The 27,817-nt window shown below is 41.1% G+C and overlaps 1 protein-coding gene across 1 annotated transcript; it reads right to left on the reverse strand.

The window, feature by feature from the left end:
• Positions 1–841: 841 nt before the first annotated feature.
• plekho1 (pleckstrin homology domain containing O1) lies at positions 842–27,817 on the reverse strand (the record flags this gene model as incomplete). Its single annotated transcript, XM_062965069.1, is given in 5 exon segments — positions 842–1,874; positions 3,169–3,270; positions 6,343–6,447; positions 8,035–8,175; positions 27,671–27,817. Coding segments are annotated over 5 exon segments (1,275 nt in total), but the record flags the coding sequence as incomplete, so codon positions are not given.

The following is a 27,817-nucleotide window of genomic DNA, read 5'->3' on the forward strand; positions in this document are numbered from 1 at the left end:
CACATCTATGGCAGGCATCCTCAGAGGTTGTGAGGTCTGGATAAACTAAGTAAGGAAAGGAAAGAATATATATATGTGGAGAGTCCAGAGTGTGGCAAGAGTTCTTTGTCACTGGGAAGCCAGCATTAATGGTTCAGTTAATCACCCTAATTAGCATTGGAAAGGTTTTTGTCTTTTGCCTGGGGGCATCCTTTGTTCAGTCATTAGCTGTGCCCTCAGAGTGTTGGTTCCCATCTATTGTTTTGATTTTAGAGTTTTGTAATACTGGTAGCCAGATTTTGTTCATTTTCATGGTTTCTTTCCTTTCCTTACTTAGTTTATCCATACCTCACAACCTCTGAGCATGCCTGCCATAGATGTGGGTGAAATGTCAGGAGAGAATGCTTCTGGAACATGGCCAGACAGCCCGAAAGACATACAACAACCCTGCAACCCTGATTTATTGGAATGGGCTTCAAACTAGAGTGGTGCTGGAGGACTTATAGGATGGGCAAATAGCATGGATTTAGTTGAGCGCGGATAAAAGAACTCTGCAGATACAGGAGTTGTGCTGTAACTCCAACGGAAATGATGAAAACAACCCTGATTTACTGGAATGGGCTTCAAACTAGAGTGGAGCTGGAGGACTTATAGGATGGGCAGATAGCATGGATTTAGTTGATCGCAGATAAAAGAACTCTGCAGATACAGGAGTTGTGCTGTATCTCCAACAGAAATAATGAAAACAACCCTGATTTATCAGAATGGGCTTCAAACTAGAGTGGTGCTGGAGGACTTATAGGATGGGCAGATAGCATGGATTTAGTTGAGCGCGGATAAAAGAACTCTGCAGATACAGGAATTGTGTTGTATCTCCAACGGAAATAATGAAAACAACCCTGATTTATCGGAATGGGCTTCCATACTAGAGAGGAAGGAAGAGGGTCGAGCGGGACGATGGAAGTGAGGGGAGAAACTGAGGCTCGGGTGAACGACAGGCACCTCGTATGTATGCATCAAACACCGTAAATCATTATAATTGGAAAAAAAGAATACACACCCACTCCTTATTAACCCTCTGTGACCGTCCTTCCCGCCTAGAAGCCCCAGGACGGTCACATCAGGCTTTTCCTGTATTGCGATTGCGCGGATTTCGGGTCCGAGAGCTGGAGTTCGAGCTGCTTGTACAGGTTCCGCAGTTCGGTGACCTCTTGGAGCACTTGCTGGGCTTGGCTCCAGTGGGAGGAGGCCTCTCCCAGCAGCCGCTCCGACTCCTGCAGCATCGCCCCCGAGTCCAACTTGGATGAAGACGCCGGCGAGGAAGGGGTTGCGGCGGAGGAGGCGGCGGACGTCGGCGACGCGGTGGCCGGAGGCTCCGTCCGCTTCCCTTCCCCGTAGCCCCTCACCTCTGCCAGAAGTTCCTGCGTCTTTTCAAGTTTCAAGGCGACGAGTTCCTGGATGCGGGTCAGCCGCTCGGGCTCCACCGAGGCAAACTGGTCCTCCAGGCCTCTCCTCAAGACGGCCCGGTGTGTCGAGGACGAGTCCCGGCAAGAGAGGATCTCCTCCATCGAGGCGCACTTGTTCTTTTCGGAGAGGGTGAGCCGCTTGGGCACCTGAGGGGTGTACATCGTGCCTTTGTCGAAGGAGTCCTTGCGGTAGGAGAACTTGTCCCACGACGGCATGACCTCCCGCCGTGGGAGGCTGTTCGTCCGGCTCTTCTCCGGCAGCTTGACGTTCTCCGAATCTGAACGGCGTCTCCCGGCGGTCAGTTGGGCGACGGATTTGTCCAGGTCCACTCGGAAGGTCTCCTCGCAGGTGTGGCGGTCTTCCGGAGCGGCATCTTCCTCTTGGATCAAGTCAAGGGTCAGCATGCCATCAGACGTTGAGGTAGATGCCTACAAAGGCCAAGAAGGAGTAAACACAAAGAGAAGTGTGTTGAGGGAGGTGCCTACAAACATATGAAGCAAATGCAATGAGAAGTATGTTGAGATAGATGCCGTCAAACACAAGAAGCAAAAGCAACAAGAAATATGTTGAGATAGATGCCTTCAAACACAAGAAGCAAAAGCAATGAGAAATATGTTGGGATAGATGCCTTCAAACACAAGAAGTAAATACAATGAGAGGTGTGTTGAGATAAATGCCTACAAACTCAAGAAACAATTGCAGTGAGAAGTATGTTGAGATAGATGCCTTCAAACACAAGAAGCAACTGCATTGAGAAATATGTTGAGATAGATGCCTACAAACACGGGAAGCAAATGAGAAGTATGTTGACATAAATGCCTTCAAACACAAGAAGTAAATGCAATGAGGAGTATGTTGAGATAGATGCCTTCAAACACAAGAAGCAAATGCAATGAGAAGTATGTTGAGATAGATGCCTTCAATGCCTACAAACACAGGAAGCAAATGAGAAGTATGTTGACATAAATGCCTTCAAACACAAGAAGTAAATGCAATGAGGAGTATGTTGAAATAGATGCCTACAAACTCAGGAAACAATTGCAGTGAGAAGTATGTTGAGATAGATGCCTACAAACACGAGGAGCAAATGAGAAGTATGTTGAGATAGATGCCTACAAAACACGAGACGCAAATGAGAAGTATGTTGAGATAGATGCCTACAAACATGAGAAGAAAATGCATTGAGAAGTATGTTGAGATAGATACCTACAAACATGAGAAGCAAATGAGAAGTATGTTGAGATAGATGCCTACAAACATGAGAAGCAAATGAGAAGTATGTCGAGATAGATGCCTACAAACATGAGAAGAAAATGCATTGAGAAGTATGTTGAGATAGATACCTACAAACATGAGAAGCAAATGAGAAGTATGTTGAGATAGATGCCTACAAACATGAGAAGCAAATGAGAAGTATGTCGAGATAGATGCCTACAAACATGAGACGCAAATGAGAAGTATGTCGAGATAGAGGCCTTCAAACACGAGAAGAAAATGCAATGAGAAGTATGTTGAGAAAGATGCCTTCAAACACAAGAAGCAAATGAGAAGTATGTTGAGATAGGTGTCTACAAACATGAGAAGCAAATGCAATGAGAAGTATGTTGAGATAGATGCCTACAAACACAAGAAGCAAATGAGAAGTATCCAGGTCTGTGCTGTATTATATTATCATCCAGGTTTTATCTCTTTGATTGGAATGGAAAACGGCTACGTACGTACCACAGCCATCAAGTGGCCCCGGGTGGGAGGTCGGCGGGAATGCTGGATCTTGGCCCTATCGCGAGTCGGGTGAGCCAGGTAGCTTTCCTCCTCCACTGTAACCTGGAAACAACAACAACAACAACAACAACCCCATACCGTTATAATGTGGACGAACTCACAACACACCTCGGGTTGCAACCAGAGCCTCACGGTGAATAATTGATCCCCCTCGGATTGGTTTTCACGACGGAGCTCAACCACCCGCATCTCCAGGAACTCTACTATTCTATGATTCTATGAACTGTCCAGCATGTTCCTTACTTACAACAAGGAGCTGGAGGATCTTGGTGGAAGGAGTTCAAATTCACCGAAGAGCATTTGAATCTCCATTTTTCCTTCCGTCTCATCCCATTCCCAAACGCTCAGTGGAGTGCACTCACCTTCCCCATAGTGCTTCCAAACCTTTCTTGGAATCCTTCCCAAAATGGTGACCAGAAATGTTAGCCAAAATGTTTAAGGATGGGATTAAGTTCCTTTCAAGTCCGAAAAGATGTCCAACAAACTCATCATAATGCCCTACTACCAGCAAATGTCTCTCTCTCTTTTTTTTTTTAGTCCTTCTCAAAATGCGTTCTGTCCCGTCACCATTTTGAGGACTAAAATGATTTGGAGACGGACATCTGAATGGGCCCAAACTTAAGTTGCCAACACTTGATAATGTTGTTGTTGTTGTTTTTAGTTCTTCTCAAAATGTGGTAGATCCCATCACCATGACCTGGAGATTGACGTCTGAATGGACCCAAATCTTCCTCTTCCTCTTCCTCCTCTTCCTCTTCCTCCTCCTCCTCTTCTTCTTCTTCTTCTTCTTCCTCCTCCTCCTCCTCCTCCTCCTCTTCTTCTTCTTCTTCTTCTTCTTCTTCTTCTTCTTCTTCTTCTTCTTGTTTTTTAGTCCTTCTCAACATGCGTCATGTCCTGTCGCCATTTTGAGAAGGACTAAAACAGTTTAGAGATTGAGGTCTGAATGGACCGAAATGTTGTTTGTTGCTGTTGCTGTTGTTATTGTTGTTACCCCTTCTTGACATGTGTCATGTCCTGTTGCCATTTTGAGAAGGACTAGAATGGTTTGGAGATTGAGGTCTGAATGGACCCAAATGTTTTTGTTTTTGTTGTTGTTTTTAGTCCTCAACATGTGTCCTGTCCTCTCGCCATTTTGAGAAGGACTAGAATGGTTTGGAGATTGAGGTCTGAATGGACCCAAATGTTTTTGTTTTTGTTGTTGTTTTTAGTCCTCAACATGTGTCCTGTCCTCTCGCCATTTTGAGAAGGACTAAAATGGTTTGGAAATTGAGATCTGAATTGACCCAAATGTTGTTGTTGTTATTGTTGTTGCTGTTGCTGTTTTTAGTCCTTCTCAAAATGTGTCATGTCCTCTTTTCATTTTGAGAAGGACTAAAATGGTTTGGAGACTGAGGTCTGAATGGAGCCAAATGTTGTTGTTGTTTTAACTGAGTATTCGTGCGGCCTGCCCTGTTATATTGCTCTTTGGATTTTGTGTTGTACTGTATATGATTCTTTATTGTATTGTTGTAATTGTATTATGATATGTTGTTTTTATATTGTGTTATATTGTATTTTTCCCGGGCATGGCCCCATGTAAGCCGCCCCGAGTCCCCATTGGGGAGATGGTGGCGGGGTATAAATAAAGTTTTATTATTATTATTATTGGTGGTGGTGTTGTTAGTCCTTCTCAACATGTGTCATGTTTTGTTGTCATTTTGAGAAGGTATAAAATGATTTGGAAAGTGAGATCTGAATGAACCTAAATGTTGTTTTTGTTGTTGTTGTTGTTTGTAGTCCTTCTCAATATATGTCATGTCCTGTCGCCATTTTGAGAAGGACTAAAATGGTTTGGAGAGTGAGATCTGAAAAGACCCAAATGATGTTGTTGTTGTTGTTGTTGTTGTTGTGGTTGTTGTAGTTTTTGGTCCTACTCAACATGTGTCAGATCCCATCACCATTTTGAGAAGGACTAAAACTGTATGGAGATTGAGGTCTAAATGGGATCAGTTACTGTTGTTGTTTCTGTTTCTGTTATTGTTTTTAGTCCTTCTCAACATGTGTCATGTCCTGTTGCCATTTTGAGAAGGACTATCATGATTTGGAGAGTGAGGTCTGAACAGATCCAAATGTTGTTGCTGTTGTTGTTGTTGTTGTTTGTAGTCCTTCTCAACATGTGTCATGTCCTGTTGCCATTTTGAGAAGGACTATCATGATTTGGAGAGTGAAGTCTGAACGGATCCAAATGTTGTTGTTGTTGTTGTTGTTGTTGTTGTTTGTAGTCCTTCTCAACATGTGTCATGTCCTGTTGCCATTTTGAGAAGGTCTAAAATGATTTGGAGAGTGAGATCTGAACGGACCCAAATGTTGTTGTTGTTTGTTGTTGTTTTTAATCCTTCTCAAAATGCGTCAGGCCCCATTTCCATTTTGAGAAGGACTAAAAGAGTTTGGAGATTGAGGTCTGAATATACCCAAATGTTGTTGTTGTTGTTGTTGTTGTTGTTGTTTTTAATCCTTCTCAAAACGCGTTTGGCCCCATCGCCATTTTGAGAAGGACTAAAATGGCTCGGAGACTGAGGTCTGAATGGACCCAAATGTTGTTGTTATTGTTGTTGTTGTTTGTAGTCCTTCTCAATATGTGTCATGTCCTGTTGCCATTTTGAGAAGGACTAAAATGTTGAGAGGTCTGAATGGGACCAGATGTTGTTGTTGCTTCTGTTGTTGTTTTTAGTCCTTCTCAAAATGCGTCAGGTCTCATTGCCATTTTGTGAGGACTAAAATGATTTGGAGACTGAGATCTGGATGGTCCCAGATGATGCTGTCATTGTTGTCGTTGTTTTTAGTCCTTCTCAAAATACATCATGTACCAACACCATTTTGAGAAGGACTTTAAGAAAAAAGTAGAGGCATTTGATGAAACCGCAGCATGCTTTTGTACATTGAAGGAACATAGCCCTATCCTTGAAACATTTTGGGTGGCACCTTCAAAGTTCGAATCTGCATACGGAGTGGATTTGCCACCACCGAAGTGGGATTGTAAGGGATTTGGACTGTGGATACTATTGAAATGATGAGACTTCCAAGGTCCAGGGTTGGTTTGGCACAGAACCAAGGTAAGGAGAAGCCTTGTCCCACCTCATCCAAGATCCGGTTCTTGGCTCGGGTGATGGCGGAGTTGAGAGCGTTGATCCAGGACTCTTTTTCCTCCGGACTCACTGCCAGGAAGACAAGGTTGGGAGCCTAAGAGAGAGAGAGAGAATAATCGGCATGTTAAAATATCTTTAAGCCTGTCCTAAAGAAGAAGGACATTGCCTTGTAGAAGAGGATTCAATGGAGCCATGGGATCCCACCTGGATATTAGTAAGAACTTCCTGACCATGAGAGCTGTTCAGTAGTGGAACTCTCTGCCTTGGAAACATAGGATGGATGGCCATCTGTTCAGGGTGCTTTGATTGTGCTTGAAGGCGGAATTGGGTTGGACTGGATGGCTCTTGGTGTCCCTTCCAATGCTATTATTCTATGAGAAGGAAGTTGCACTAAGCTGGCATGTTGTTGTCACTCCACCCTCATTTGACAAGCCTACCAATCCATAGATAGTTGTGTTGTGCTTTTGTATGGAATTGCTGTTCATTTTGTGTAGTTTTGTTCGTTAGGTCTCATTTTTGTATTTGTTCACGCTAACGAAAATGGGGCGCCGATACGAACAGAATTTTTGCCTGGCTTTCGAAAAAAATGAAAATTTTTGGACCATTGGCTGCAATAGGAGGGCACTCCCGTCTCAGACTCAGCTTGGGGTCCAAGGATAGCTATCGTTATTAATATTCATATTCATATTGTCATTAACACCCATTGGCACACACCGGATGTAATGGGGAGGCACTCCTCTCCCAGACTCAGCTTAGGGTCCCAGGATAGCTATCGTTATTTATATTATTATTAACACCCTTTGATACACACCAGATGTAATGCGGAGGCACTCCCCTCTCAGACTCAGCTTAGGGTCCAAGGATAGCTATCGTTATTTATATTAATATTACTATTAACACCCTTTGGTACACACCAGATGTAATGTGGAGGCATTCCTCTCTCAGGCTCAGCTTAGGGCCCAAGGATAGCTATTGATATTTATATTAATATTATTATTAACACCCTTTGATACACACCAGATGTAATGGGGAGGCATTCCTCTCCCAGGCTCAGCTTAGGGTCCAAGGATAGCTATCGTTATTTATAATAATATTATTATTAACACCCATTGGCACACATTGGATGTAATGGGGAGGCACTCCTCTCCCAGACTCAGCTTAGGGTCCAAGGATAGCTATCATTGTTAATATTCATATTAGTATTATCATTAACACCCATTGGCACACATCAGATGTAATGGGGAGGAAATCCTCTCCCAGACTCAGCTTAGGGTCCAAGAATAGCTATCGTTATTAATATTCATATTATTATTAACACCCATTGGTACACACCAGATGTAATGCGGAGGCATTCCTCTCCCAGGCTCAGCTTAGGGTCCCAGGATAGCTATCGTTATTAATATTCATATTATTATTAACGCCCATTGGTACAAATCAGCTGTCAGTACCAGCTTATTGTTACGGGGCAGACTGTGTGGCTATCGTTTTTATGTCACCTCTCATTTCCTACGAAAATGTCTTCATTTTGTGTAGACAAACGGTCGAAACAAAACAATAGCACGAAGCAAACGAAGGAAAAAAATGCATGCACATCTCTAATAGCTAATTTGTAGAAATGCCATGAACCCTGGTTAGAACAAGGCTGCAAAGAGACACATTAGTCTAAGCGAAGGAGACTTACGGTGTTCCCCGGCTCCTTGGAATGGCTGAGCAAGAACTTGCTGTAGTTCTTTTTGCTCCGGCTTTTGGATTTCCTGAGCTCTTCGCACTTTTCGTAGTCGTTCAGGTCGAAGACTTCTTGGGTGTTCTTCTCATCTTTGACCTGTAAAGAAAGACAGCAACAATAATAACTCCTTTCAGTGTGAGGTCCCGGTTGCTTTTGAAAAGATAAATAACAGGACTTATTTACGACTCAGTTTTTGGCATTGAACACATTTCATGAATTTTGCACTGAGAGGCACAATTGTGGATAATAACCCCATAGAAATGAAAGACTTCTGGTCTAAAAGGAGCAACGGAGGACATGGAAATAGCCTCAAAAATACCTCTTTTGTCAGACATGGAGACACAAAACTGTGGATAATAGCAAACCCTGTTGACATGGACTTATGACCCAAAAATACCATAGTTATGCTGGAGGACCAAGGAAATGCAGAGGGAGGACCTATTTTGTCCGACGTGGATAAATGAAACTGCAGGTACTAGCCTCGTGAATAGGGAATAATAATAATAATAATAATAATAATAATAATAATAATACCAACAACAACAACAACACAGTCCTAAACGTTTGGGAAGTGGTCGACTTGTGATTTTGTGATACGAGATCCCCCATATCTATCTTGTTTGTTGTGTCATACAATATAATAATAATAATAATAATAATAACAACAACAACAACAACAACAACAACAAAAACAACAACACAGTCCTAGACACTTGGGAAGTGTTCGACTTGTGATTTTGTGATACGAAATCCCCCATATCTATCTTGTTTGCTGTGTCATACAATATAATAATAATAATAATAATAATAATAATAATAATAATAATAACAACAACACAGTCCTAGACACTTGGGAAGTGTTCGACTTGTGATTTTGTGATACGAAATCCCCCATATCTATCTTGTTTGCTGTGTCATACAATATAATAATAATAATAATAATAATAACAACAACAACAACAACACAGTCCTAAACGCTTGGGAAGTGTTCGACTTGTGATTTTGTGATACGAAATCCCCCATAGCTATCTTGTTTGCTGCATCATACAATATAACAACAACAACAACAACAACAACAACTTAATTTTAATCTAATAATATATATTATTATTGATGTTGTTGTTATTGCTTCAGCTTCCTTTGCCCAAAATTCCCAAATCCAAAATAATTTATTACATGGGTGACTTTCTGGACTTATATAATGCACTTCAATGCAGTTACCTGCATCATATGGTCAGTGCAGGCTCATATCATGTAGTTCAATCCAATCAGTAGGAACCCCCGGTGGTGCAATGGGTTAAACCCTTGTGCTGGCAGAACTGCTGACCTGAAGGTTGTAGGTTCGAATCCAGGAAGAGCAGGTGAGCTCCCTCTGTCAGCTCCAGCTTCTCATGTGGGAACATGAGAGAAGCCTCCCACAAGGATGCTAAAACATCAAAAACATCCAGGCATTCCCTAGGTAACGTCCTTGCAGATGGCCAATTCTCTTACACCAGAAGCGACTTGCAGTTTCTCAAGTCGCTCCTGACACAAAGAAAATGTAGTTCAATGCATGATATGGTCAGTGCAGACTCATATAAAGCAGTTCAAAGCAGTTAACTCCATTATATGGTCCGTGCAGACTCATATAATAAAGTCAAATGCAGTTCAGGGTATAATATGGTCAGTGCAGACTCATATAAGGCAATTTAATGCACAATATGGTCAGTAAAGGCTCAAATAATGCAGTTCAATGTAGTTAACTGCATTACATGGTCCATGCAGACTCATATAATACAGTCTATTGCAGTTAACTGTATTATATTGACAGTGCAGACTCATATAATAGAGTTTAATGCATAATATGATCAGTAGATACTCATATAATTTAAATCAGTGCAGTTAACTGCATTATATGGTCAGCGCAGACTCATATAATGCAATTCAATGCAGTCCAATGCATTATGTGGTTAGTGTAGTCTCATATAATGAGGTTCAATGAAGTTAACTACAGTGCAGACTCAGATAAAATGGTTCAATGTCATCAACTGCATTATATGATCAGTGCAGACTCATATAATGCAGCCTATTTCAGTTAACTGTATTATATTGTCAGTACAAACTCACACAATGCAGTCCAATGCGTAATACGGTCAGTGCAGACTCATATAATGCAGTTTAATGCATAATATGGTCAGTAGATACGTATATAATGTAGTTCAATGCAGTTAACTGCATTATATAGTCAAGAGTGGACTCATATAATGCAATTCAATGCAGTTCAGTGCATTATATAGTTAGTGTAATCTCATATAATGAGGTTCAATGTAGTTAACTGCATGATATAGTCAGTGCAGACTCATACAAGGCGGTTCAATGCAGTTAACTGCATTATATGATCAGTGTTGTCCCATACAATGCAGGTCAATGCAACTGTATGAGTCTATACTATCTATATCTTCTATATCTATATTCCATCTATATCTATATCTATACTACCTGTGCCTAGCCACGCGTTGCTGTGGCAAAGTGGTGGTGGTATTGGTTAAAAGTTGTTGTGGAATTTTTATTTGACGTTATTTGTATTTTTTAAATTAATTTTATTGTAACTTATCTTTTTTATTTATTATATTTTATTATTTTGTTGTATTATTTTTAGTTATTTTGTTATAGTATTTTATTGTATTAATATTTTTAGTGTTTTTTATTATTTTTATTGTATTATTTGTATTTATTTTATTTTTTATTCTTTTATTAACACTGGGCTGAGTGGGTTGCTAGGAGACCAAGTGGGCGGAGCTTAGCCTTCTAAGTGGCAGCAATTGGATAAAAACAATTATTGCTCTCCCTCTAATTAGGACTTTATTTTTCTTTGCTTTTTGTTGTATCAACCTAGAGGCATGGATGATGGGTTGTGTTGTCAAATTTCAAGGTTGGGGGGCTTGTAGTTTTGTTGTTTTGTGGGTCGCCATGATGCCATCACTCTTTTATATATATAGATCTATATCTATCTATATCTATATCTATCTATATTCCATAATAAAAGTGAAAACCTGTATGTGTGTATGTGGCACGGGTGTCCACTCACACAGACATCCTCCAGCCTCCACAAACAAGCTATAGTTCCCAGTGCTGAGGAGCCACCAAGTCACTCTTTTCCACTGACATTGCGGTTACAGCGAACGCCATGAACATGCAGCCCAAACCCTGCCAATGTCCTTCCCAAACACTACGACCCACCACCCAAGGCATGCTTTCATTTGGGGACAATTTCATCCTAGATTTTGCCTTTTCCTCCACCACAGGCAGGCATCCCAGGGTTCTCCATTGCTGTGGAATTTGCATGGCCCCGCCCACTGCCCTTCCCTTTCCAATCTCTCTGCATAACAAACAGAGCACAACTCAGCTGCAACTAAACTTAGGAGTTTAGGGATTGACTCCACATGGTGGAAGTTGTAGTTCACCCTGCATCAAGTCAGAGCACTGTCACTCCTACTGGGGAATATAGAGGAGTTGTAGTTCACCTACACCCAGAACGCTATGAACCCAAATAATGATGGCTCTCGGCCAAACTTGCTATGCAGACCCGATAGGCCCAGATTTGACTACTGGTGGGTTTGGAGGGGAACTGGACTGGACGTTGAGGAGTAGTAGGTACTGGGATTTATAGTTCACCTGCAATGAAAGAGCATCACACTTGGCACACAGAGCCTCCATAACCAATACAACATACTGGACAAGTTTGGGGAAAAGGGAGTTATAGTTCACCTGCAGCCAGATAAACACTGACCCCCACCGACAATGCACTAGGACCACACTTCACACAGAGAAGCTTCATGACCTACTGAACATACTGCAGGTATTTGTGGGAAGAGGCCTTGATTTTGGGAGTTGTAGTTCACCTCCATCCAAAGACCACTGAACCCAGCCAATGACGGATCTGTGTTACCAGGTGAGTGTACAGCGGAATCAGCAGCGTCCAGTTAACACCATGTGCAAAAGACTCAGACCAGGCAGAAGAATTGAATGAACAAAAGGAAACTTTACTTGTTGAGTTGAAGTCAAATAAACAGTTCAGCAATCATACAATGTCCTTGTAGTTGCATAGGATCAATAACTAATCAATCAGCATTCAATATATATACAGCATAGCATATTTAATCAGCTACTTGACCGTAGCTATTAGAGAGCCTGTCTTTTTCTGTGCTCTCCCAGCAAGCTCAAATTCCAACTGACAAAACCGGCCATCTGCCAGCAAACAGATACATTGTTGTTTTAGGTGTGGCTTATCTCTCTGCAAAGCTGAGCTCTTTTGCAGAGATCTCCTGCAAACAACCGTGCAAGGATTTCTTTACACACACACACACATAGCAATTTGGCACACAGACTGAACATTGCCTGCTGTGGATACTGACAGATGTTTTTGGGCAATTATCCCGGGACTCTGGGAGTTGTAGTCATTCATCCCCACCCGGAGAGCACTGCACCCAACGACATATCTGGACCACACTTGGTACACAGACCCAAAATGGCCAACTTATAATACTGGCAGAGTTTGGGGAGGATTAAGCCACGATTCTGGGAATTGTAGTTCACCCACTCCAAACAGAATACATGACATTCAAAGACAAATAATACCATTCTTAAATGACCCTGGCACTGCCAGGTCCCTAAGCTATTAATATAATAATAATATAATAACTTTATTTTTGTATCCTGCCTCCATCTCCCGAAGGGACTCGGGGAGGCTCACGTGGCGACAAGCCCAACAACAACCCCAACATACGTTAAAAACACAGATCCAATGTAGACGGGGCCTTGGACTAGATGATCTCGAGGTGTCCCTTCCCATTCCCACAATTGTGCAATTCGAAAACAATGGAAAGGGCCCCATTTCTCCTTGTGATTCTCAGAGAAAGGGAAAGGCATGAAGTTTGGGAGTTTTGCTGACATAACCAGCCTTGCTTCCCCCCCATGAATTTTGGGAAGAAGGCATTAAAAAAAGAAAGGAAAGATAGAAAGGCGGAGTGACATTTCTATTTTTATCCAGGCTAAATCTCTGCTGCGTGTGGTACGGACAGCTTGATCGAAAGGAAGGATTTGCAACACAAGATATATATATATATATATATATATATATATATATATATATATATATATGCACTTCCTTTGTTGCTAAGCTTGGCATTGCCCTCCAGGAATTAAAACGCTGGCTCAGAGGCCCGGGTTCAAGTCTGGACACAAAGCAAGGACTTTCCCATCCATCTTAGTGATGGTTTGAGCATTGGTTCCCAAACTTATTTGGCCTACTGCTAAAAAAAAAATATGACTCAGCGACCCCTGAAAAGGGGGCGTGGCTTAGAGGGTGGGCGTGGCTCCTGCTCAAGAGGGCGGGGCTTAGCCTCTCCCCTAGTCCAAGATGCAGGGTGGGGAGGGAGAGGTGGGCGGGGCCACAAATGGGCGGCCAGGACTGGGATGGGCGGAGTTACGAGCTCTGAGGCAGGGCTGAGCTTCTATCCCTGTCCTGCGGCGCCTGCCAGGACACAGGAGGCGGGACTAGAGGAGGGGGCGGGGCCTCTTCCCAAGTGCCTGACGGGGCTGAACCTCTATACCCTGCCCCCGTGTTCTAACAAGCGCCTCAGGGGAGGTATACAGAGGCCCCGCCCCCATCCCTAGCCCCGCCCTTTAGTCCGAAAGGCCTCTCAGGAGAGGTATAGAGGCTCAGCCCTGTCTCAGGCTCTTAGGAAGAGGCCCCGCCTCCACCCCTAGCCCCACCCTTTAGTCCTAAAAGGCCTCTCAGGAGAAATATAGAGGCTCAGCCCTGTCTCAGGCTCTTAGGAAGAGGCCCCGCCCCCACCCCTAGCCCCACCCTCTAGTCCTAAAAGGCCTCTCAGGAGAAGTATAGAGGCTCAGCCCTGTCTCAGGCTCTTAGGAAGAAGGCCCCGCCCCCACCCCTAGCCCCACCCTTTAGTCCTAAAAGGCCTCTCAGGAGAAGTATAGAGGCTCAGCCCTGTCTCGGACTCTTGGAAAGAAGCCCCACCCCCACCCCTAGCCCCGCCCTTTAGTCCTAAAAGGCCTCTCAGGAGAGGTATAGAGGCTCAGCCCTGTCTCAGATTCTTAAGAAGAGGCCCCGCCCCCACGCCAACCCCGCCCTTTAGTCCTAAAAGGCCTCTCAGGAGAGATATAGAGGCTCAGCCCTGTCTCAGGCTCTTAGGAAGAGGCCCCACCCCCACCCCTAGCCCCGCCCTTTATTCCTAAAAGGCCTCTCAGGAGAGGTATAGAGACTCAGCCCTGTCTCGGGCTCTTGGGAAGAAGCCACGCCCACTCCTCTGGCCCCGCCCCCATGTCCTAATAGGTGCCATCACCGCCCCCCTGGATCGCTCCAGTGCCCACCAGGGGGCGGTAGCGCCCACTTTGGGAATCACTGATCTACACGGTAGCATTACTGCAGTTTGACTCCACTTTAACGGCCATGGATCATTGCCATGGGGTCCTGGGAGTTGTAGTTTCCCAATGTCCTTGGCCTTCTTTGCCAAACAGGGCCTCTCCAAATTGCAGATCACCACCACCAACAACGACAACAACCACAAGCCAATTGCAATCTGGAGGTGTAAATGGAGTCAATGGAGTTGCAGTTTTACAAAGTCTTCTCTGCTCAAGAGTTTTGATGCTATTGCCTAACCAAACTGCATCTCTCAATATTCCATAGCATTGAGCCAAGAGACACCAAACTGCATTCATTCCAGCAACCTTTAGTGCTAGATCTTGCATTGATGCAGGTTGGTCTAGATCAGGGGTCCCCAAACTAAGGCCCGGGGGCCACATGCGGCCCATCGAAGCCATTTATCCGGCCCCCCACGGCGGCAGCTCCCTCCTCCTCCGTTGAGGAAGGCATGTGTGCCTTCCAAAGCTTTGCTTGTTTATAATGGCATTTTAATTATTAATTAATTAATTATTAAGGGGTGCTTTGCTTGTGCTTTTGGTGCACAAAGGCAGAAGGGGGTTGGACTAAATGGTCCAAGGGGTCTCTTCCAACCCTATTTATTATTATTACTATTATTATTGACACAAAGACACAGTATAACACAGCAAACGAGATATACAGTAGAATCTCGCTTATCCAAGCTAAATGGGCCGGCAGAAGCTTGGATAAGCGAATATCTTGGATAATAAGGAGGGATTAAGGAAAAGCCTATTAAACATCAAATTAGGTTATGATTTTACAAATTAAGCACCAAAACATCATGTTATACAACAAATTTGACAGAAAAAGTAGTTCAATATACAGTACTGTTATGTTGCAATTACTGTATTTATGAATTTAGCACCAAAATATCACGATATATTGAAAACATGGACTACAAAAATGGCTTGGATAATCCAGAGGCTTGGATAAGCGAGGCTTGGATTAGTGAGACTCTACTGTATTATTGACACAAAGACACACTATGACACAGCAAACGAGATATACAGTAGAGTCTCACTTATCCAAGCTAAACGGGCCGGCAGAAGCTTGGATAAGCGAATATCTTGGATAATAAGGAGGGATTAAGGAAAAGCCTATTAAACATCAAATTAGGTTATGATTTTACAAATTAAGCACCAAAACATAATGTTTAACAACAAATTTGACAGAAAAAGTAGTTCAATATACAGTACTGTTATGTTGCTATTACTGTATTTATGAATTTAGCACCAAAATATCACGATATATTGAAAACATTGACTATAAAAATGGCTTGGATAATCCAGAAGCTTGGATAAGCGAGGCTTATATAAGTGAGACTCTACTGTATATGCTGGATTTCATATCACAAAATTACAAGTCGAACACTTCCGAAGTGTTTAGTATTGTGTGATTTTTATTATTATTATTATTATTACTATTATTATTATTATTATTATTATTATTATTATTATCAACATTGAGGCTTGGTGGCCATCTATCAGGGGTGCTTTACTTGTGCTTTTGGTGCACAAAGGTAGAAGGGGGTTGGACTAAATGGCCCAAGGGGTCTCTTCCAACCCTCTTTATTATTATTATGATTATTATTAACATTGAGGCTGTATTTGTACCCATTTTGTTTTTTTACTTCAAAATAAAATATGTGCAGTGTGCATAGGAATTTGTTCATAGTTTTTTTTAAAAATTATAGTCCGGCCCTCCAACGGGCTGAGGGACCGCAAACTGGCCCCCTGTTTAAAGAGTTTGGGGACCCCTGGTCTAGATGACCCTTGCCGCTCTATATCTCCCGCTGCTTCTCTGATGCTTCGCCCTCTGCCAAAGCCACTGTCCTACATCTCTCTCGGCGCATTCCAGGGTCAAGCGATGGCGCTTAATGGAACATATGACTCCGGCGAGGCGAGGCAGCAGAAATAAATGCAATTTTCTCCATTACGGGGAACGGCGGCACCGATCAATGGCTGTTTTGCATGGCGTTGACCTCACATAGCTCTGCCACGGAGTTGGGGAAGGGAACGTGTCTCTTGGGAATCAATGCGGCGCATGAAAGCACATGGGTCTGGCGCATGAGTGGAAAAACAGAAGGAGGACTGAACCTGGGTTCTGAGTGCAAAACAACACAGGCATTGTGGCATGTCAAGGCCCAAAGGTGCAAAGGGATGCTCCATGTTTACACATGTGCATCAATGCACATGTGATTCCTCCCCGTGGGCTCTTTCCCATTGTGTCAGACCCAGATGTCCAACTGCTTCCTCTATAGTTCTTTTTTTTAAGCCACTTTGGGTCCCATGAGGGAGAAAAGCAGGATAATAATAATAATAATAATAATAATAATAATAATAATAATAATAATAATAATAATAAAGGATTGCAGCTCCCATAATCACTATCTAGCATTAGGAATGTGCTGTGTTCATAGACGGGGCTTTGACTGGCACAACAAAACACTATTTGGAAAATTATTATATCAAGGTATATATATTCAATAGTATCCCTGTATCTTTGTATTTTGTAAAGTGAACAATAATAAAATGGAAATAACGACGACGATGGCAACAACAACAACAACTACAAGTGAGCACAACTGCTCAAGACAAATCTTGGTAGCATCAGTCCCATGAAGCGGGGAATACTACAATTCCCATTATCCTCCACATCTCACGTAATAATAATAATTATTGGATCACACATCGGACTGTGATCCAATACCACAGCCAGCAGAATGTCTGCTGTGGACTCATCTTGTTGTGTTTCAAATAATAATAATAATAATAATAATAATAATAATAATAATAACAACAACAACAACAACAAGTAAAACAAGCAGTCAAAGAAGAAGAACATGCCCTGGCAGAAGATGGAAAGCAAAGTGAAGAACCTGCTTTGATTGAAGTCCAAAATCAAAAACTCCTCAAAGCACAGCAGACAAAAAAGCAGTACAAGAAAACCGCACTACAAACTAGAGCTGACAGCTGGCACAACAAAACATTGCATGGAAAGTTCCTTGACAAAATTGAAGGAAAAGCTGATAAGGAGAAGACCTGGCTCTGGCTCACGAATGGGACCCTGAAGAAGGAGACAGAAGGCCTGATCCTTGCAGCCCAGGAGCAAGACATCAGAACAAAGGCAATTCAGGCCAAGATCAAAAAATCAGCTGATGACCCAAAATGCAGACTGTGCAAGGAAACCGACGAAACAATTGTTCATATCCTCAGCTGCTGTAAGAAAATTGCACAGACAGACTACAAACAGAGGCACAACTATGTGGCCCAAATGATTCATTGGAACTTATGCCTCAAGTACCACCTCCCAGCAGCAAAGAACTGGTGGGATCACAAACCTGCAAAAGTATTGGAAAATGAGCAGGCAAAGATACTGTGGGACTTCCGAATCCAGACTGACCAAGTTCTGGAACACAACACACCAGACATCACAGTTGTGGATCATTGGTGTCGCCATCCCAGGTGACAGTCGCATTGACGAAAAACAACAGGAAAAACTCAGCCGCTATCTTTCTTTATTTCCTTCCTTCCTTTCTTTCTTTCCACCTGCCATTCTGTCCATCCCTTTGCAAGGCCCGGGTATCAGATCTCCTGTAACCGGAGTGCTTTCTTCTGCATCTAATCACTTCTCTGCATCACTAATGCGGACGTTTCCTACCGACCAAGCCACTGTTTGGTTTCACCGTAATTAAAAGGCTCTCCCTTTGCTGCGATGCCTCTTTTGCCAACGTGCAAACTTTTGGGGCATCTACACTGCAGCACTAATGTGGTTTGATACCACCCAAACTGCCATGGTATCCTGGGAGTTGTATTTTCATGCGAGCCCTTTTGGTAAAGAAGAGTGATGTACTTGTCAAACTACAACTCCTATGACTTTACAGAAATGAACAGTTCAAGCTGCATCAAATATTTTAATAATAATAATAATAATAATAATAATAATAGAGAAGTGTCCGACGTGTGATCCAATACAACAGCCAGCAGAGTGTCTGCTGTGGACCCATCTTGTTGTGTTTCAAATAATGATGATGATGATGATGATGATGATGATGATGATGATGATGATTTTGTGAAACGAAATCCAGCATATCTATCTTGTTTGCTGTGTCATAATAAAATAATAATAATAATATGAGTCGCATTGATGAAAAACAACAGGAAAAAAATCAGGACCTCAAGATTGAACTGCAAAGACTCTGGCAGAAACCAGTGCAGGTGGTCCCAGTGGTGATGGGGACACTGGGTGCCGTGCCAAAAGATCTCAGCCGGCATTTGGAAACAATAGACATTGACAAAATCACGATCTGCCAACTGCAAAAGGCCACCCTGCTGGGATCTGCGCGCATCATCCGAAAATACATCACACAGTCCTAGACACTTGGGAAGTGTTCGACTTGTGATTTTGTGATACGGAATCCAGCATGTCTATCTTGTTTGCTGTGTCATACATTAAAATAATAATAATAATAACAACAACAAAAACAACAACAATAATAATTGTATACTAATGCTTTTATGTTAAGCCCTGGGACTGGCTTGGAATATAAGGACTTTTGCACCATGAGGTCTAGCAACTTGGGAGTCATTTAGGGAGGAAACAGAAGCTGGATGGCTATCTGTTGGAAAGGCTTTGATTGTGTTTTTTCTGCATGGCAGAAGGGAGTTGGACTAGATGGCCCATGTGGTCTCTTCCAAATCTATGGTTCTATGATTCTGTGATATAAACCAAATAAATAAAGTAACTAACTTGGTGGGATCAGTGCTGTACTAGTACTAATACTACTACTACTGCTAATAATAATAATAATAATAATAATAATAATAATAATAATAATAATAATAACCACCTCCCAGCAGCAAAGAACTGGTGGGATCACAAACCTGCAAAAGTCTTGGAAAATGAGCACGCAAAGATACTGTGGGACTTCCGAATCCAGACTGACAAAGTTCTGGAACACAACACACCAGACATCACAGTTGTGGGAAACAAAAAGGTTTGGATCATTGATGTTGCCATCCCAGGTGACAGTCGCTTTGACGAAAAACAACAGGAAAAACTCAGCCGCTATCAGGACCTCAAGAGTGAACTTCAAAGACTCTGGCAGAAACCAGTGCAGGTGGTCCCGGTGGTGATGGGCGTACTGGGTGCCGTTCCAAAAGATCTCAGCCGGCATTTGGAAACAATAGACATTGACAAAATCACGATCTGCCAACTGCAAAAGGCCACCCGACTGAGATCTGCACGCATCATCCGAAAATACATCACACAGTCCTAGACACTTGGGAAGTGTTCGACTTGTGATTTTGTGATATGAAATCCAGCATATCTATCTTGTTTGCTGTGTCATACAATAATAATAATAATAATAATAATAATAATAATAATAATAATAATAATAATAATAACAACAACAACAATAACAACAACAATAATAATAATAATTGTATACTAATGCTTTTATGTTAAGCCCTGGGACTGGCTTGGAATATACGGACTTTTGCACCATGAGGTCTAGCAACTTGGGAATCATTTAGGGAGGAAACAAAAGCTGGATGGCTATCTGTTGGAAAGGCTTTGATTGTGCTTTTTCTGCATGGCAGAAGGGAGTTGGACAAGATGGCCCATGTGGTCTCTTCCAACTCTATGGCTCTATGATTCTGTGATATAAACCAAATAAATAAAGTAACTAACTTGGTGGGATCAGTGCTGTACTAGTACTAATACTACTACTACTACTGCTAATAATAATAATAATAATAATAATAATAATAATAATAATAATAATAATAATAACCACCTCCCAGCAGCAAAGACCTGGTGGGATCACAAACCTGCAAAAGTATTGGAAAATGAGCACGCAAAGATACTGCGGGACTTCCGAATCCAGACTGACAAAGTTCTGGAACACAACACACCAGACATCACAGTTGTGGGAAACAAAAAGGTTTGGATCATTGATGTCGCCATCCCAGGTGACAGTCGCATTGACGAAAAACAACAGGAAAAACTCAGCCGCTATCAGGACCTCAAGATTGAACTGCAAAGACTCTGGCAGAAACCAGTGCAGGTGGTCCCGGTGGTGATGGGCGTACTGGGTGCCGTTCCAAAAGATCTCAGCCGGCATTTGGAAACAATAGACATTGACAAAATCACGATCTGCCAACTGCAAAAGGCCACCCGACTGAGATCTGCACGCATCATCCGAAAATACATCACACAGTTCTAGACACTTGGGAAGTGTTCGACTTGTGATTTTGTGATATGAAATCCAGCATATCTATCTTGTTTGCTGTGTCACACAATGTCGTTGTGTCAATAATAATAATATCTATACACATAATAAAAGTGAAAATATGTATGTGTGTGTGTGGCCAGGGCGTCCACTTACATAGACAAGCTCCCACTTCCACAAACAACTCTGTTTCCCACTACTCAGGAGACACCAATGGCCCTCCTCCAATGACATTGCAGGTTATATTGAGAACCGTGAACATGTCCAAGAGCCTGCCAATCTCCTCCACAGACACCATCCTGCCCACCACCCATAATAAAGGGGAAAATTTCATCCTATATGTTCTGTTTTTCCTCCACCACAGACATCCCAGTGTTCCTTACTCTCTCCATTGGTGTGGAATTTGCATGATCCCGCCCACTGCCTCTCCCTTAACCCTTTCCTATTCTTTTCTATGGCACACAGCAAACAGAGGAATTGATCAGCAACTGAACAGACTGGAGAGGTTTGGGGAGAAAACACAATGATTTACAGGAGTTGTAGGGACTGGGATGTATAGTTCACCTGCAATCTAAGAGCACTCTGAACTCCACCAATGATGGACCTGGAACTTATTGCGCCAAATTGCTATGTGTGTGTAAAGAAATCCTTGCAAAAGTTGCTTGCATGAGATCTCTGCAAAAAGCTGATCTTTTTGCAGAGGCAAGCCATGCCTAAAACAATGTATCTGTTTGCTGGCAGATGGCTTGGTTTGTCAGTTGGAAATCTGAGCTTGTAGAGAGAGCACAGAAAAGACAGGCTCTCTAGCTACCCAACTACAAGGACATTGTACGATTGCTGAACTGTTTATTTGACTTCAACTCAACAAGTAAAGTTTTCTTTTGTTCTTTCAATTCCTCTGCCTGGTCTGAGTCTTTTGCACATAGTGTTAACTGGACGCTGCTGGTTCCGCTATACACACTCGCTAACAGAACTAACTTGGAGCACAGAACCCCCGTGACCAAGAAAAATGCTAGTGGTTTTTGGAGGGATTTAGAGGAGTTGTAGTTCACCTACATCCATGAACCCAAACAATGATGGATCTGGACCTAACTTGGCACCCATACTTGATATGCCCACATTTGAGTATTGGTGGCTTTTGAGGGGAATTGGCCTGGGCATTTTGGAGTTGCAGGTACTGGGATTTATAGTTTACCTGCAATCAATGATCACTCTGAACACCACCAAAAATGGATGTGGACCAAATTTGGCATACAGAGCCCCCACAATCAGCAAATAATAATAATAATAATAATAAATAAATACTAGAGGTCTTTGGGGAAAATTCACTTTGATTTGGGGGAGTTGTAGTTCACCTACACCAGAGAACACTCTGAACCCAAACACCGATGGATCTGGACCAAACTTGGCACACAGACCTGATATGCCAGAATTTGATGACTGGAGGGGTTTGGGGAGAACTGGCCTTCCTTTCTGGGAGTTGTAGTTCACCCACAACCAGGGAAACTGTCACCTCCACTGATGATGGACCTGGACCAAAATTGGTACAAAGAACCCTCATGACTAACTCCACCTACTGAAGGGGTTTGAGGGGAATGACTTATTGCGCCAAAATGCTAATGTGTATGTGTGTGTGTGTGTAAAAGAAATCCCTTGAAAGAAATCCTTGCAAAGTTGGTTTGCAAGGGAACTCTGCAAAAGAGCTCAGCCTTTTTGCAGAGGCAAAGCCACGGCTAAAACAATGTATCTGTTTGATAGCAGGTGGCTGAGATTGTCAGTTGGAAATATGGGCTTCAAGAGAGAGCACAGGAAAGTCAGGCTCTCTTGCTATGGTCGAGTAGCTGTTTTGAATATGCTATGCTGTATATATTGATGCTGATTGATTAGGTTATTGATCTTATGCAACTACATGGACATTGTATGATTGCAGAACTGTTTTATTTGATTTCAACTCTACAAGCAAGAGTAAAGTTTCTTTCTTCATTTCAATTCCTCTGCCTGGTCTGAGTCTTTTGCACATGGTGTTATCTGGATGCTACTGATTCCGCTATACTCTCACCTGGTAACATGACTCACAATAGTGGGAGTTGTAGTTCACCCTACAAGCACAAAGCACACCGAATCTCACCCACGATGCATCCAGAGCAAACTTGCCCAACATCACAAACTTTGAAGTACTGATATAGTTTCTGGGGGTTAACCTGGCATGATGTGAGTTGTAGTTCACCCACAACCTTATGCATTTTCGTACAATTACAAAATTGACTTCTTCAAATAACCCGGGCAACGCCGGGTGCCCAAACTAGTAATAACAATAATAATAATAATCAAAAGTTCTCAAAACTTAGACAGACGATGATGTACAGTACAGTCTCACTTATCCAACATAAACAGGCCGACAGAACGTTGGATAAGCGAATATGTTGGATAATAAGGAAGAATTAAGGAAAAGCCTATTGAACATCAAATTAGGTTATGATTTTATAAATTAAGCACCAAAACATCATGTTGTACAACAAATTTGACAGAAAAGTAGTTCAATACACAGTAATGCTATGTAGTAATTACTGTATTTATGAATTTAGCACCAACATATCACAATATATTGAAAACATTGACTACAAAAACATTGACTACTAAAAGGCAAACTGCATTGGATAATCCAGAATGTTGGATAAGTGAGACACTACTGTATAAGATCAATAAGACTCTGAGCTATAATCAATCTATTTGTATTGTGTTCAAACTATAGAATAGCTAGAGAAACAAGGGGAAAATTATTATATCAAGGTATATATATATTCAATAGTATTCTTGTACCTTTGTATTTTGTAAAGTGAACAATAATAAAATGGAAATAACGACGACGATGACAACAACAACAAGTGAGCACAACTGCTCAAGAAAAATCTTGGTAGCATCAGTCCCATGAAGCGGGGAATACTACAATTCCCATTATCCTCCACGTCTCATGCAACACACAAATAATAATAGTAATAATAATAATAATTATTATTATTATTGGATCACACGTTGGACTGTGATCCAATACAACAGCCAGCAGAGTGTCTGCTGTGGACTCATCTTGTTGTGTTTCAAATAATAATAATAATAATAATAATAATAATAATAATAATAATAATAATTTCATATCTGATGTACATGGATGACCTGAAGCTGTATGGGAAAACGGAAACTGAAATCCAGTCTCTGACTAACACTGTCCGAATTTTTAGCACTGATATCAGCATGGAGTTTGGTTTGGACAAATGTTTGACAGTGGCATTGAAGAAAGGAAAAATCATGGAAAGTGAGGGCATAAATATGCCTAATGGCCAAACAATAAAGTGTCACCAACCAGAGGCCTATAAATACCTGGGCATACTACAGCTGGACAACATCAAGCATGAACACGTGAAGACTGTGGTCAGCAAAGAATACACACAAAGGGTCAGAAAATTCTCAAAAGCAAGCTCAAAGGAGACAACACCATCAAGGCCTGGGCCATACCTGTCATAAGAGATACTGCTGGCATCATAAACTGGACACAGATGGAACCGGACAATTTGGACAGAAAAACAAGAAAACTCATGACCATTCTTCACTCACTGCACCCTCGCAGTGATGTTGACCGGCTATATCTGCCTAGAAGATCAGGGGGCAGAGGACTCTTGCAAGTAAAACAAGCAGTCAAAGAAGAAGAACATGCCCTGGCAGAAGATGTAAAGCAAAGTGAAGAAACTGCTTTGATTGAAGTAAAAAATTAGAAACTCCTCAAAGCACAGCAGACAAAAAACCAGTACAAGAAAACTGCACTACAAACTAGAGCTGACAGCTGGCACAACAAAGCATTGCATGGAAAGTTCCTTGACAAAACTGAAGGAAAAGCTGATAATAAAATAATAATGATAATAATAATAATAATAATAATAATAGCAACAACTTTATTTTTAGACCCCGCCTCCATCTCCCCAAGGGGACCCGATATCGCAGGACAGGGCTCCATCCAGAGCTTGGAATGAATGTTTTTTGCGAACTACAACTCCCATAATCTTCTATCAGAATCTGGAGTTGCAGTGCACAACGAAGGAGACTCCAAGGCCACTTTTGATCAGACTTATTGGCTGTCAGAACTGTTTGTGTGTCAAATGGTAGTTGGATGGGCATCTCTAAAGGGGTTGAGCTAGATGACCTTTGGGAGCCCCCTCCGAGGCGATAATATTTTGTGCTTCACCGATTCTGAAGTTTTTTTAACTTTGCCCCCATTTCACCCGGCTTCCCTATAGGATGGAGAACCAATCTGGGAATACACAAAATTTTGGGGGTGCCGTCGTCATCCGCACTCGCCCCCGGGATCCTTTGGTTCTAAAACCCGTGATGCCTCCTTGGTGTTGACACCCACACACGCAAACACACACAAGCTGGGACACGCATCCGCCACCGCCGCTTCCTGAGCACCATGGCAACAAATCCCATGACAGCAGCATGGGACCGCTCCGGATTATAGTCCGAACTATACGGATATTATTTTTCTTTCCTTGTCTTTCTTAGCCTCTGAATCTATGAGATATACCGTATATACTCAAGTATAAGCCGACCCGAATATAAGCCGAGGCACCTAATTTTACCACAGAAAAACTGGGAAAACATTGACTCCAGTATAAGCCGAGATACTAATAAAATTACCGTATATTCTCGAGTATAAGCCAACCCAAATATAAGCCGAGGCACCTAATTTTACCACAGAAAAACTGGGAAAACATTGACTCCAGTATAAGCCGAGAATGGTAAATTTCAGAAATAAAAACAGATACCAATAAAATTACATTAATTGAGGCATTGATAGGTTAAATGTTTTTGAATATTTAAATAAAGCTCAAATTTAAGATAAGACTGTCCAACTCTGATCAAATCATTCTCATCTTCAATGCAAATGTGATTATGTATCTTTTTAATAGAGTAAAATAATACATGTAATAATAATAATAATAAATACAGAAAAACGATACAAGTAATAATAGAGTAAAATAATAAATGCAATAATAATAATAATAATAAGATCAGAGTGAAATAATAAATGTATTAATAATAATAAAAAATAGAATAAAATAAATGTAGTAGTAGCAACAATAATAGAGAAAAATAATAAATGTAATACAGTAGAGTCTCGCTTATCCAAGTTTCTTATCCAAGCCATTTTGTAGTCAATGTTTTCAATATATCGTGATATTTTGGTACTAAATCCATAAATACAGTAATTACAACATAACATTCCTGCGTATTGAACTACTTTTTCTGTCAAATTTGCTGTATAACATGAAGTTTTGGTGCTTAATTTGTAAAATCATAACCTAAATTGATGTTTAATAGTCTTTTCCTTAATCCCTCCTTATTATCCAAGATATTCACTTATCCAAGCTTCTGCCAGCCCGTTTAGCTTGGATAAGTGAGACTCTACTGTAATAATAATAATAATAAGATCAGAGTGAAATAGTAAATATATTAATAATAATAATAATAATAATAATAATAATAATAATAATAGAGTAAAATAAATGTAATAGTAGCAACAATAATAGAGAAAAATAATAAATGTAATACAGTAGAGTCTCACTTATCCAAGCTAAACGGGCCGGCAGAAGCTTGGATAAGCGAATATCTTGGATAATAAGAAGAGATTGAGGAAAAACCTATTAAACATCGAATTAGGTTATGATTTTACAAATTAAACAACAAAACATTATGTTATACTACAAATTTGACAGAAAAAGTAGTTCAATACGCTGTAATGTTATGTTGTAATTACTGTATTTATGAATTTAGCACCAAAATATTATGATATATTGAAAACATTGACTACAAAAATGGCTTGGATTATCCAGAGGCTTGGATAAGCGAGGCTTGGATAAGTGAGAATCTATTGTAGTAGCAACAATAATAGAGAAAAATAATAATTGTAATAATACCGATAATAGAGAAAAAATAATAAATGTAATAGTAGCAACAATAATAGAGAAAAATAATAAATGTAATAATACCAATAATAGAGAAAAATAATAAATGTAATAATACTGATAATAGAGAAAAATAATAAATGTAATAGTAGCAACAATAATAGAGAAAAATAATAAATCTAATAAGACCAATAATAATAGTGAAAAATAATAAATGTAATAGTAGCAACAATAATAATAATGAAAAATAATAAATGTAATAGTAGCAAGAATAATAGAGAAAAATAATGAATGTAATAGTAGCAACAATAATAGAGAAAAATAATAAATGTAATAATACCAATAATAGAGAAAAATAATGAATGTAATAGTAGCAACAGTAATAGAGAAAAATACAGTAGAGTCTCACTTATCCAACATAAACGGGCCGGCAGAATGTTGGATAAGCGAATATGTTGGATAATAAGGAGGGATTAAGGAAAAGCCTATTAAACATCAAATTAGGTTATGATTTTACAAATGAAGCACCAAAACATCATGTTAGATAACAAATTTGGCAGAAAAAGTAGTTCAATACGCAGTAATGCTATGTAGTAATTACTGTGTTTATGAATTTAGCACCAAAATATCACGATGTATTGAAAACATTGACTACAAAAATGTGTTGGATAATCCAGAACGTTGGATAAGCAAGTGTTGGATAAGTGAGACTCTACTGTAATTAATACTGATAATAGAGAAAAATAATAATAGTAGCAATAATAATAGAGAAAAATAATATATGCAATAATACCGATAATAATAGAGAAAAATAATAAATGTACCATATATTTTCGAGTATAAGCTGACCCAAATATAAGCCAACCAAGACCCTCACTCGAGTATAAGGCAAAGGGGGGCTTTTTCAGTCCTGAAAAACTAGGCTGATACTCGAGTATAGACAGTAAGTCTCAGGGTTACCTCCTTTTCGGAGATGTAGAGCTGCTCCCCTTTGAGGACCACGTAGCGGTTCTTCCAGATCTCCCGAAAGATGCCTTTCCCGCAGAATTTCCGGACCCAGCCGACTTTTTCGGGTTGTGCCGGCTGCTGGTGGGCATCTTGGAGCCC

The sequence above is a fragment of the Anolis carolinensis genome, unplaced genomic scaffold (assembly GCF_035594765.1).
Source record: "Anolis carolinensis isolate JA03-04 unplaced genomic scaffold, rAnoCar3.1.pri scaffold_14, whole genome shotgun sequence".
Lineage (NCBI taxonomy): Eukaryota > Metazoa > Chordata > Lepidosauria > Squamata > Dactyloidae > Anolis > Anolis carolinensis.